This window comes from Cibotium barometz, chromosome 38, assembly GCF_041138505.1.
Source record: "Cibotium barometz isolate CiBa-2024 chromosome 38, ASM4113850v1, whole genome shotgun sequence".
Lineage (NCBI taxonomy): Eukaryota > Viridiplantae > Streptophyta > Polypodiopsida > Cyatheales > Cibotiaceae > Cibotium > Cibotium barometz.
The window spans coordinates 17,763,695-17,776,877 of record NC_141083.1 but is presented as its reverse complement, the minus strand read 5'-3'; the positions used below and the strand labels follow the sequence as shown (position 1 = coordinate 17,776,877).

The 13,183-nt window shown below is 39.4% G+C and overlaps 1 protein-coding gene across 1 annotated transcript; it reads right to left on the bottom strand.

Moving 5' to 3' along the window:
• Window positions 1-7,811: 7,811 nt before the first annotated feature.
• Window positions 7,812-8,784, bottom strand: LOC147616403 (cypmaclein-like). The gene is made up of 3 exons (XM_086777075.1): window positions 8,625-8,784; window positions 8,434-8,503; window positions 7,812-8,205 (listed from the first exon to the last, which is right to left on the bottom strand). Exons 1-3 carry the CDS (start codon window positions 8,679-8,681, stop codon window positions 8,024-8,026), a joined length of 309 nt encoding a protein of 102 aa, XP_086633201.1. The 5' UTR covers window positions 8,682-8,784; the 3' UTR covers window positions 7,812-8,023.
• Between the last annotated feature and the right edge of the window lie 4,399 nt (window positions 8,785-13,183).

The following is a 13,183-nucleotide window of genomic DNA, read 5'->3' as shown; positions in this document are numbered from 1 at the left end:
CATTGTACATTGGTGTTTTATCCCACGACTAGCCAGAAATGCATCAAACTCTTTAGACATGTACTCCCCCCTTCGATCAGAACGGAGGGTGTCCACAGTACAATTGGATACATTTTCATAAAAGCAAAAACTGTTTGAAGCGCAAAAACATTTTGGACTTTGTCTTCACTAGATATACCCATGCATGCCTTGAGTAATCATCAATGAAAGTCATGAAGTACAAGTGTTTACCAAATGACAGAGTTTGCATAGGCCCACATACATCACTATGTACAAGTTGCAATTTGCGATTGGCCCGCACAGAACCATCCTTTGGAAATGCAGAACGCTGCATTTTTGCCCAAAATATAGCCTTCACAAACATGTTTCAATGGTGCCTCAAGAGGGGGAAATGAAGCAACCATATCAAATTTCTATAAACGCAGCAAACTAGCAAAGTTCAGATGACCAAAATGAGCATGCCATAGTTTTGCATCTGAAACTGCCTTTTCATCAAAAACTGCATTTACTGAATCTTCCAGACACTTGCCATAAGAATTGAGCCTATATAGCCCACGTAACAAGGTGCCAGATACAATAACCGTATCACCAGAAGTCAAATCATGAACAGTACATCTGTTATCCACAAATTTGACTACAAGTCCAAGTCTAGCAAGCACAGAGACAGACAATAGATTCTTCTTTATCCCTAGCACATACAAAGCATCTGAAAGTGTGAAAGCACTTCCATTTGCAGCAGTAAGCATAATTTTACCAATGCCCTTCACTGGGTAAGAAGCATTATTCGCACATGTGTGACAGTATTTCCATTAGGGATAGCCTCAAGATAAGTGAACATATCACGATGCGAGGTAATGTGCTTTGTAGCACCAATGAAAAAATACTATACATCAGAGTCAACAGAAACTGCCAAACATGCATCATGTACAGATGGGTCATACTGGCAATACACGTTAAACGCCCATTCTGTATCCTGCACAACATTTGCAGAATCTGCACTTGTAGAAGCATCCGCTACTATTGTGGCTACATTTTACTCTTTCTTCTTTGCCTCTTTAGCCTTTAGCTTACGGCAATTCTTAATGACATGATCAGTTGCCTTACAATAGTTGCACCTCATTTTTTTCTTGCCTTTATCAAGAGCCTTCTCAGACCTATTGTTGCTACCTGTGGAAGGAGAAGAAGTTGCAGACCTACTAATAGGAGAAGAAACAGTGGAAGGGGCTGCCTTACCACTTCTTCTCTACTGGGCAGCAGCAAATGCTTGATCAATTGCACGCTGCTCCCTAGCCCTGTTTTGCCTGGACTGCGCTTCTTTGCAAGAGCTTGTTGACTAAAGTATCATACTTGACAACATCAGGTCTGTCCTCAGTAACAAGTCTCCATGTGGAAGCAAAAGTCTGATATGACTCAAGTAAAGCATCAAGAACAGTCTGCACACATAAGAGAATGATCAAGAATAATCTCATCTGCAGAAATCAACTGTTCCTTGAGATCTTTAATCTCAGCAAGAAAAACATTCATGTCATCATCTTCCTGCATAATCTTCGATTCTAGCTCTTTACACAGGTAAGAGATTTTTGCCTCGTTATGACCTGCATACAAACCTACTAGAATATCCCAAGTCTGTTTTGCTGTTTTAGCTGAACGAATATGTGGGGTGATGTTACGTTTGACAGAAAGTGCAATCAAGGCATAAGCTTGCATATCTTTACCATCCCAACGAGCTTGTTCAACAGTGGATAAAACAACAGCAACAGTAGAGCTACTAGAACCTGCAAAACATCCTCAATAGATCCTACATCCACAGAACCTGGACGTACATCCATACCCTGCATAATGTTCCACACTCCTTTGGCAACCAAAACATGCTGCATCATATATGCCCAAAGTGGGTAGTTGTTATTTCCATCCAATTTGTCATCAGCAGAGATAACATGCGAAATACATCATTGCTATTATCAGCCATGGCCACTGACTGAAACTAATGCAAAAGCTACCTATAATGAAGCAAAGACTGAACAGAAAACAACTCGTGCTATGTAGCACGGTCCACAATAGAATACGTATGCCTGTTTTACAGAAAACTGCACTGTCGAAATTTCTGCACAAAATGACGAAAACATGTACAGAACTTGAAATGCAAAAACGGAGCCCGAAACGACCTCAGATGCAATTTCTGAGAACGTAAAGCCCTATCGGCCCATTTGTAGAGTATAGGGACTTGCAAGTGCTCGTGAAAGCTCACCTCAATCGGAGAACGTGTGTCGGAGGGTGCTAGCGGCGTGGGAGCCGATGTCTGCTCTGATACCAATTGTTGGAATTAGGGTTGCAAGAAAGCACACAAAGCTTGGAGAAGAAGAAGCAAGAATGCACACAACACACAATGTATTAGATTATGTCAATGTACAAAAGATAAGTTAGCCCTAGAATGATAGGCATATATACAAGCCCAGGGAAAAAAGAAGAAGAAGCAAGAATGCACACAACACACAACACACAATGTATTAGATTGTGTCAATGTACAAAAGATAAGTTAGTCCTAGAATGATAGGCATATATACAAGCCGGGGGAAAAAAGCTTGGAGAAGAAGAAGCAAGAATGCACACAACACACAATGTATTAGATTGTGTCAATGTACAAAAGATAAGTTAGCCCTTGAATGATAGGCGTATATACAAGCCAGGGAAAAAACCTCCTAAAGAGGGAAAAAGCACCCCGGCGGTCCTAAGTGTGTTCACACACATCACTATCTATATATATGGCAACATAGGACACAAAAAATCAAATAAGTAATATAGCTCAAACACGAAACAAATATTATGAAATATAACCCATTACTTGCTCTGAGAAGTAATACTCAGATTGTATCTCCTGAAAAGGTGTGAAAGTGTAGTTCTCTGCAAAATCAGTCACAGAGACGACCACACCAATAGGAAACTCTGCCAGCCATGCTTGGAACTGACGATCCTGCCACTTGGCATACGGCACAACGATTGTGCCGTATATAGGGGTAGATCTGCTCCCTAAATGTGGCTGTGAAGTGACAACGTGGTGTATGTTTATCCACGAGCTACAACTTCCTAAACTGTCCACCACTCTGGAGCTGGTGTGTCACATACTCATAACGTTGCCATGGCACTATCTCTTGGTACATGATGTGCAATTGCTCTCCACACAAGGCATCCTATGGAACTGGGCATCCTCCATGCGTGCACACAAAAGAGAGTGGATGAAATCACGAGGACTACGAGGCAACTCTCTATGCCCACTAAGAGAACGGAACACACCATAAAAAAGTTTCAACTCAACATGGTAGCGACAACATGTGTCATGCTGACGTGAGTACCTCACAAACCAAGGCTTACACCCCTCAAATGACCTTTGCCCAATTTTAAGCTTTGGATACGAAGCCACAAACTGAGAATACAACTCAGTTTGGGTCATTTCAAGAAAGCAAGCACTGTGCTCAATGAACACTCCTCTTGTCAATCTCTTACGCAAAGCTTTCTTGAAAACTGGCACTTGAAAACTGGCGAGACACGACAATTCTCCTCCCAAAAACTTTCTATCAAGGTTCTAGTGGTTTCATCTTGTAGGTGATCATGCCTAGCTACACGACCACTACTCGCCACAAAGCACCAACCTCATTGGCATCTAAACTTTATCGTCTAATAGACGCAACTCTAAGTACATGTGGTGCTATGGAAAGGATGCGAGATGTGGCACTCACTTTACCCTTCATTTGGGAGCTACTTATGGCTGCCACAATAGCTCGTCGAGCAGCCAAAGTGTTCGCAGAGTTCCTCTTCTTGTTAACTATATAGGAATGATGAACACTTTGTAGCACCGCCATGCTAGCTCTTCTCTCTCTTCGACCTCCAATGTCAGAAAGTACCCTGCAGTTGGCCATGTTGGGTAGATCAATCAAAGCATCAAGCACACATGCCTGTGATGAAGGCGTGAGGTCTTTGAAATAGGAATGGAAGATTGCATGGGCACGACGATGTGCCCCTGACTTTGATAGTTCTTTTCTATCCATACGATGGGTGCCCAAAGGAGGGGGGTGGGTTCTTGTAGAAGAGAAGGGGACTCAAGAAGGGCGGGTTCATGTGGATTATCTAAACTAAGGGGTAGTGGGGGGGAAGAGGGCGGAGGGAGAGGAAGTGGAAGAGGAGGAACAAGGCTTGCTTGTTGACGTGCTCTCCACTCTCTCTTTCTCTCACCAGCTACCCTTTTCCTCTCCTCCTCTTGAACTTGGTGGACGGGGGGAAGTCTAGTCCTATCACATTTCCGACTCCTACGACTTTGAGAAAGAGAGAAAAAATTATAAAGGCTCAATGATGGGATAGTACTAGAGATAAGTGTGGGATAATACTAGAGATGTGTGATTATATAAGAAAAATAAGTTATCCACTTCAAATCTCATTGAGTTTCCTATCTAAGATTGATTAGATAATTAAGATAAACATAAAGATAATTAAAGATAAACTATTATCCACTTAAAAATTAATATTATTAATAATATTTATTAACAAGTCTAAATATTTATCATTACTAGATATATAAATATATCTTTTATTTTATAATTATATAACTACCTTTTGTTTATAATGTATTTTTTTCAAATTTTATTCAAAGGTTTATTGTACATAAAAAATTTTCAAGAAATATTAAACTTAAAAATTTATTTTTTTAAATTGAATAACATGAACTTTAAAAATAATATTATTGATCTAATTCTAAAATATAATCCTTTAAAATTAGTGATTTTAAATTCTTTTATTCAATAAGTTATATATATTTTATTATTTAAATTTCTATATTCTATTTCTCTAAATTACTAGATTAACTTTTTCAAAAATATGTTTTTGAAAAAAAAGGGGAGGTGGGAAGGAGGTGCCACGCGTCACATGCGTGCATGTGACAGGGAGTCAACTAGGTTGACCATGTTGACATGGAGGGTGGAGGTGGCAAGCTGCTTATGTGTACCCTCTCGAAGCTGATGTGGACATAAAGTGGCATGCATATATAAGATTTGTGCCTACCCAAGCCTCACACATGGAATGATATCTAAGCTTTGAAGTTTACTAAGCCTAGATTTCCAAACCTGACTAGGATTGGTTTTAGACTTGAAAAGGGGAGAGTGGACACAATATGGGAATTTTCACTTGGGAGGATTGAAAATGGACCTTCCCATACTCAAATTAAGCTAATTTTTTTAATAAATTCATGGCAACAAGCGTGTTGATACCTAGAGTTTTTAGATTGAAAGATTCAATATTTGATTTTCTAGAATTAAATTACAATTGATTTAATGGGCCTCTAATAATCATAACAAATTTTCCAAAGTAAATCTACAAAAATCCAATCGTTAGATTTATAATTTTACCTTATATCCACATTATACTAATCTTTTCCAATCTAATCATCACTAGATCCATACAATTTGAGCATTTTAAATGGTAGATGTGGTGGAAGGATAAAATAGTATGTTTTTTAACAATTCTAATACCTTTTAAATAATATAAAAAATAGTAAAACACATCAAAAACTACTCGATAAATCAAGTTAAGCTCTATGTTATTTGTATTTATGATATGCAAAGTGGGAACATCATATGAGTAATAATGTAAAAGTTATAGGCAACTTACTCACATTCACTGTACCTGTCTAAACCTCGGACAGGGCCTGTATACAATTTTGGTTCACAAAGAAAAGAGAATTTGCAATTATTGGATACTCAATCAGATTATAGTTTTAGGTGCCCAACTTTGCATATGATGTTTCATTAGAAGACCTTGAAGTGAAACTCCTTGGCTAACTAGGAGAGATTGGCTATTCTTCTTGAAAAAATGCCTGTTTTTCGGCTAAAGCCAAAAAATTTTATAAGCTCGTCAAATGTGTAGCTCACATATACTTGGAGCATAATGCTCTTTATACCTTAGTATGTTTTAGTAAAAGTGTTCACCTTGTTGCAAAAAAAATTCCTCCCTTATGTTGCCGCTATCATTAATAATGATGAAAGCATTGTTGATGTGTTCATTGAAGTTCTTACTAAAGTTTATTCTCAAAGTTTTCATTTATGTGTATAACATGACTTGGCATAATTATTGCTACTTGTTGTTGACTACATTGCATGTACCTAGACATTTTATTATTTTTAGAAAATTAATACATGCCTTCAAGAATCTCTCTCTCTCTCTCTCTCTCTCTCTCTCTCTCTCTCCACACACAAAAAGTCACATATACACCCACTTTCTCTCATTCCCTCACCCACCTCATCTCTATGAAGTAAATGTGTGCTCTATGCAACTCTCTTGTTATTGCATTCTCTCCATTTTTTGAGTTAAGAAGTTTTTTTTAGTAGATGTGGTAATAGAATAAGAGTGTGTCACTTTGGCCACCAATGGTTACTTGGCTGTTAGATAATACTTTTTTTAGCAAACAATGATACAACAACCTCACATTTCTCTAAGCTCTCTTTGTAGTATCATACCAAATTGTAAGGTTTATTGCTTGACACGATATCGCAAGGTCTTACTGATTTCTTGAATGGATATTTTGTCCTTTCAATTGGGTACACTTATCTATAACAACCCCTCATCATTAAATTTTTCCTAATTTTATAGGACCTCAAAATATGATAATTTTGAATTCCACCAAACCTATCTTATTACAAGGTCTTACTAAATCTTTGAATGGATTTTTTATTCTTTCAATTAGGACCATCAAAAACCATATTCAAAGATCACCAAAATTGTATTCAAAGGTCTAATGGAATTTTGGATCAAAATATTACCCTTTCGAATGGGAGGATTTTAGAACAACCCGTGTTGTGCATCCTTCAATAAATTTGCATCATGCATACTTTGGTGAATAAAGCACCAAAGTCTGTCTATAAAGAGAATCAATGAATGGATCATCAATGTAGTCCACACATTGGGAACACTATGGGATTCAAAGGCATCTCAAGAGAATCTAAAAAGCTCACGTGATAAGGTCATGAAAAAAAATCCCCCCACACACATTTACTCTCTGTGTGTATCTAACAAATGCTCGCACAACCATACATGTATGCATGCATGTACGTACACCCCTCTCCCTCTCCCTCCCTCTCTCTCATGCATGCTCATTTTGATTTTTATTGTAAATTGTCTCGGGCAAGAGTGAAAGAGTTGATCAATATTTGTGTTTGAGAAGTTTCTTTCTAAAAGGTGTAAAAAACTAAAGGAAGAGTAGAGTAGAAATGTCATACACAAGGATATACCACATTAATGTGTGGGTCACCAATGGAAACGTCATAGCGACCACATTAATGTGTGGGTCACCAATGGAAACGACGTAGCATTACTTTTGAAATGCACAAAAAATCCATGCACAATGTGTTATATATATATATTTTTAATATCTTATTGGGATTTATATCCCAAACATTTGGTGTTTGATATGTTTTTAGGTATCTTAGGTTACATGTTCTTTTGTATGATGGATACAAGTTTTTGTCTTGTCTTCGCATGTATGTGTGAGACCTCAAAACATGGCATGTGCACACGCACTCACTTATTATGCATGAATGTTTACGTGATGCATCTATGTATGTGCATGCATATGCTGTACATGTGTGTTTTATGTACATATGCATGTATTGTAGATGCAAACACGCATGTAGAGTGCTTTACACCGTCAATGATCGATCCATGAGAGGCGGGTCTAGGGTGCTCGTAGGCTACAAGGAGGATGAATTGAGAGCACAAATAAAGTGGTGTAAAGTACAAGAAGACTTATTGTGAAATAAATATGAAAGGTATAGCTAGAACGCGTATCTTTATTATTACTCCACCTTCTTATAGCATGAACACACGACGAGATGTGGTACTTGAATAAAGCATTAAAGAGAGTGTAAAAAACTATAAGGTTATGCAGAATCTTGTCACGATTGTGACAAGCACACGTGTGTGGCAAACACGAGTGTTATTTTGTCGCACGTGTGTGTTATTTACCAAAGGTCGGCGAGGGGAGTTAAGGGCATTTGCCGGTGCCCTTGGAGTTTTTGAGGTTGGCGTAGCAAGGGCACGCCTCTCGGTTACCGGCCGTGCCGGGAGGCACGCAGTTGCATGTCTTGCAGCACACGTTACAGTCTTTGATGCAAAGCTTGGCTCGGCTAGCCTTGCTGCACCGATACGCACACTTGTTCGCACAATCTGCACGTGCAAACCAACTTAATTATGTACATGTATTAAGCAGGTAATCTTAACATACCATCCAATTATTTCATTCCTGCGTGTAAAAATTAATATAAAGGGCCGCGAGAATAGCATAAATGAGTAGGATTAGCGTTGCATGCGCATGCTGTTGTATCAATAATACCACTACAATCCCACCAATATTTCTTAGCAAGTGTAGTAACAGAGGGTTAAGAGTAATCTCACCAATGCTTTGCAACAAATGCCTTCCTTTGATCAGCACAGAGGGTTCCTCTTGAGCAGAAACCACAAGCGCCTGCATGAAGCCACAATCCAACACTTGACCATTAATATACAACTTGAACACAGATTATTTGATATTTAGCAAGATAAAGCAGCTTAATTTGATGATAATAAGGCTTGAGCCAAGCACAGACCATGCAGAGGAGCACGATAAGAACCATGGCAGCAGAAGACACTTTGTGGGGTGCCATGGTAGTAGAATGGAAACAATATTGAGAGAGAGAGAGAGAGATGTACGAAATGTGGAAAATGTGTGTGACTCAAATATGAGAAGGGTAAGGTATTTATAATGGAAATATGAGAAGGGCAAGGTATTTTTAATGGAAATTGGCCCTCAGATATTGGCAATATTGAGCAAAAAAAAAGAAGCTATTAGAAAACCAAGTGGAATTCACCCATTGCTTCTCATTTCTGCCAAGTGGCCAATTGTTTTCAAAAGGTTGAATAATAATCAGAATTTGCAATATAGCTTTTCTGGTGGGAGAGGGATAATGACAGCTTCTAGAAATATTTCCCAGCCCACAGTGAGCTGTTGCGCAGTTCAAGCCAGCTACGAAATCTTGTCCATTTAATTATCAAACCCCAGGCACACGAGTGCATGTGTAATATGGTATTAGAGTCTTAGATCCTTTTTTCTTTTCACAAAAAAGCATTTTTAATATAATAGTTCACCTCATAATTATCAAGCATGAAATGGCAGCCAGCAAACATCAATGATGAGCTGACCATGCCAGCTGCACAGAAAGAATCATGCCACGTCATCCGCAAGCAAACCTAATACCAGGTCCAGGTGTCCCTTCTCACTTGTGCCAGCAAGACACGCTTTTCCTCTTGGTCGTTCTTTTCAACACATATACTGACACGTTCACCATGCGCTCCTGTCACGGAATATCCCATGTAGGTGCCACGTGGACGGTGGCATCTTGCTCCGTTGACTATAGTCTATCAGTTCGCTTGGGTCAAATGGATTACAATTTATCTGATACATAAGTTGCCTTGAAATTCAATAAACTACTCTAAATCATGGATATATGTTTAGTGGAAAAATAGATTTGCATTTAGTTTCTAGTGGTTAGGCCCAAAGGGAGGAATCCATAATAAAATTTCTATGTATAACTAGATAATGGAGTAGAAGAGGAGGACCATACACTGTATCCTGTACAATCACCATTAAAACACTAAAAAAAAGGTTGCGAACCATGCACAAACCACACCATATGTACAACACTTCAAGTAGCTGCTGTCAAACAACTCTACCACCTGGATCCCAATTAAACCTTATTACTACTCCACGCATAAGTGTAATAAACAAGGCCCGCATAAGAATTGCTCCCGCAAAAACCAGGTAACCCAATGCATAGACTGCAAATCTATGATCATCAATTCCCACACACCATGCATTGGCACCATCAAACTGCTTACTCCCATCTACTTTCCACTGCTGCTGTTGCATATCTTTACAGGGAACCATTTGTCCAAGATTGCTATCCACATTCACACGCTCACCAAACACCTCTTCCAAAAACATTGGAAACCCATCTGGAACCTGCCCTTCACACTTATAGTGGCATTCATCACGCAAACCCGAATCCATCTCTACATATGCTTGATCCAAAGTCTTTGCAGACATCCCGTCCACCACTGTGCTTGCATATTCTTCCCGCACATCAAACACACTCTCATTCACAAGGGAGTTGTCTGGCTCCACCTTGCCATCAATATCTCGAAAGCCCTTCAACAGCTCAACCTCCTCAGGAACTTGAACACCTGATACCCCACCACTGATAATTTCTTTCTTAGCATCCTCCGTACAAAGGACTCCAAACTCACAACCTAATTCTTCTACAGTTTCACAAACCTTTAAACTCCCAGAACACTCACTCACTTGCTTAGTTTCCAAGTCCTCTAAGCATACAAAGTCCTCGAGTACACCATCAAAGATAGCATCAAACTCTGCATCATTATTAATCAAACTCCCATCTTCACACTTATCAAGCTGATACCCATCTACTAGGGGAATTCCCAATTGATCTCCACCATAAACAGGAAGGAACAAGCACTGGCGCTTCATCACCACACACCAAAAACCCCATGACTGCTTCATCCAAGAGCACTTCTAATTCAGTGTCCAGCTCTTCAATATTCCTACCAACTTCACTCTCCTCACACTCGTTGCAGTGTCCCGCCACATCCAGTTGCACACACTCAACACTCACTTCCTCAACCTTAACAGGACTAGGGTTTGTCACCTTGGAGGTCGTCTCTGACACTGACTTTTGACAATCCATCTCTTCGGGTGTCATGACCTACACAGTCTCTTCAGGCTCCTCCGGCCCACTACTTGTAGCCATGGCTCTCTGCTCTAGAGTCATGGAAGAGAAAAAACCATATAACTACTCGGAACTCATGCCCTGAGGTGTAGGGTTAAATGAGAAATCAGGACTATAGAGTCGAGCGGCGGTGAGTCATCACCTATGGCCTGTTGGACAAAAAACCATATGACAAACTTGTGCGAAATGAAAATTACATGGTAAACAATGAAAGAACCATATGACAAACATGAACAATGATAAACAACAATGGTAAACCATATCACTTTGCACCTGCACTAGTGATTATGACGGTAAACATTAACAATGGTAAACAATGAAAGGACCATATGACAAACATTAACTTCCCTAAACAACAATGGTAAACCATATCACTTTGCACCTTCAATGTCATAAAATCATTACAAATATATCATAACTATTTGCATAATCATTAAGATACATCATTTTAAAAATCATTATGTATTCTATCATCCTCATTAAGATCAGTAGCCCCAAAGAGATCTATGTCTATGTACATTTCAGCATGCTCATCATTAAAAGTCCCTTGATGAAGGATGTCCTCATCATCTATGTCTTCTTCCTCAACAGGTTTTCCAGCTTCATTGGTTTGCACCTCTTCATTTGGATCTTGCTCTAGTTGCTCCCCTTCATTTGCTTGCTCCTCTTCATTGTTGATATCGGCTTGTTCTTGTTGCTCCCCACCACCTTGTGAATCCACATCACCCTGTTGTAGCTCTAATTCTTCACAAATTTGCTTACTGCGGGGGGCGACTTGAACCACAAATAGCCAGCGTGGATCTTTTGGATCCGCTTTAAAGACAACCTGCTCACAATGCTCTGGGCACACAGAAGTATCTTGCTGATCGGTCCATACCTTTGTGGAGTCCACTTGGATGAGGCCAGTCTTGTCTCTATGTACAGTTGCATGTGGCCCATTTGTGATTAACTTGAACCACTTCACATCAAAGATAAACAACTCAAAACTTCTAAAGCCAACCTTGAATATGTCTTGAATGGTTCCAAAGTAATCAAGCATTCCCCTAATTGTGTTATCATCACTTGCACCTGCACGACTTTCTTGAACAAACTGTGCTGTGACACCACAATCAAAGGTTTCTCTTCTTTGGTCTATTCGTTCTACTCGAAAATGACGTCCATGTGAACAAAACGCCCCATATTTGTGATACTACAAATAGCACATAAAGATTGTTGATGGACAAACAAAAACTGAGACATGTAGAGAAAAAAAAAGAGAGACATGTAGAACTTAAACACTTACATGCCAATCGCATCCTTTTGTAAGCTCCTTCTCCTCCTCTGTTATAGTTAAACCAGCACGTTTGGCTTCTAAAATTGTAGCTTCTAGCCATCTACCTGTGGGAAAGTCCGGAAGAGTTTGCAGACCTTCTGGATATGGGAGATTTATTTTATTGTAGTGCGATTCCTTCTGAAACTTAAACGATCTTGTACTCATTGTCGTTTGAGAGCTTCATATGTTTCAATCCACTTCTCCATTACATGAGAGTTCAAGATTCAAAATTTGTTGATTTTTTCCCTCAAATTGTTATCCATCTTTCTCTTAATGCCTTGGCCTTGAGGTTCCTCACCAATGACTTGCCTGTTAGACTCTTGAGACCATAGTCGAGGTATCTCTGGATTTGAAGAACTTAAATATTCAGTGATGTAAACAAGGGACTCTTGTATCAGCCACCCTTCTGACATTTGGCGAACAAATCCCTTTAATGTCTTCATAAACCTCTCCAAAAAGAACATCCATCTTGAATGAACTGTTCCAGCAACTGCAACCTCATCTACAACATGAACTAGCAGATGCATCTGGATTGTTAATAAACTTGTAGGAAAAAACTTCTCTACCATGCAGAGTGCCTCTATGGAGTTTAAATGCGCTGTCTCCAAAGTGTCTCTCTTTCTCTTTTTTGAAGAAATCCAACTCACCAATGTGCTAATCTTATAGATAGTAGCTCTAATGTCTTCAGTGAGGCAATCCTTTATTGCTATGGGGAGCACAAATTGTAGAAACTTGTGCCAATCATGACTCTTGAGGCCACTAAGATCATCATCCTTTGTAAATGCACTTTTCAAGCAATGCATACAACCTGTAGGAGTCCAAAACTCTGAAATTGTCCTCTTCACTTGTTGTTCCTCCATCTTACTAAAAACCCATGGGACTCTTGGAAGTAGCACCTTTCCATTGGGTGTAGTGCGAGCCCACAACTCTTGCATGCAACCTATCTCTTCTAAGTCGTCCCTTTGGCCTTTAGTCTCCTTTTTTCTTGTCATGGTCTTCCACATAATGTCAGCTACATTCTTGAAAATATGCATCGGGTCAAGCAAATGGT

What these genes read in the sequence shown, in the direction of transcription:
- LOC147616403 (XM_086777075.1), bottom strand. Translation starts at nt 8,681, where the DNA reads ATGGCACCCCACAAAGTGTCTTCTGCTGCCATGGTTCTTATCGTGCTC. An exon ending in TTATCGTGCTCCTCTGCATG is followed by an intron (nt 8,504 to 8,624) that starts GTCTGTGCTTGG and finishes GGCTTCATGCAG; the next exon opens with GCGCTTGTGGTTTCTGCTCA. An exon ending in GCATTTGTTGCAAAGCATTG is followed by an intron (nt 8,206 to 8,433) that starts GTGAGATTACTC and finishes TTGCACGTGCAG; the next exon opens with ATTGTGCGAACAAGTGTGCG.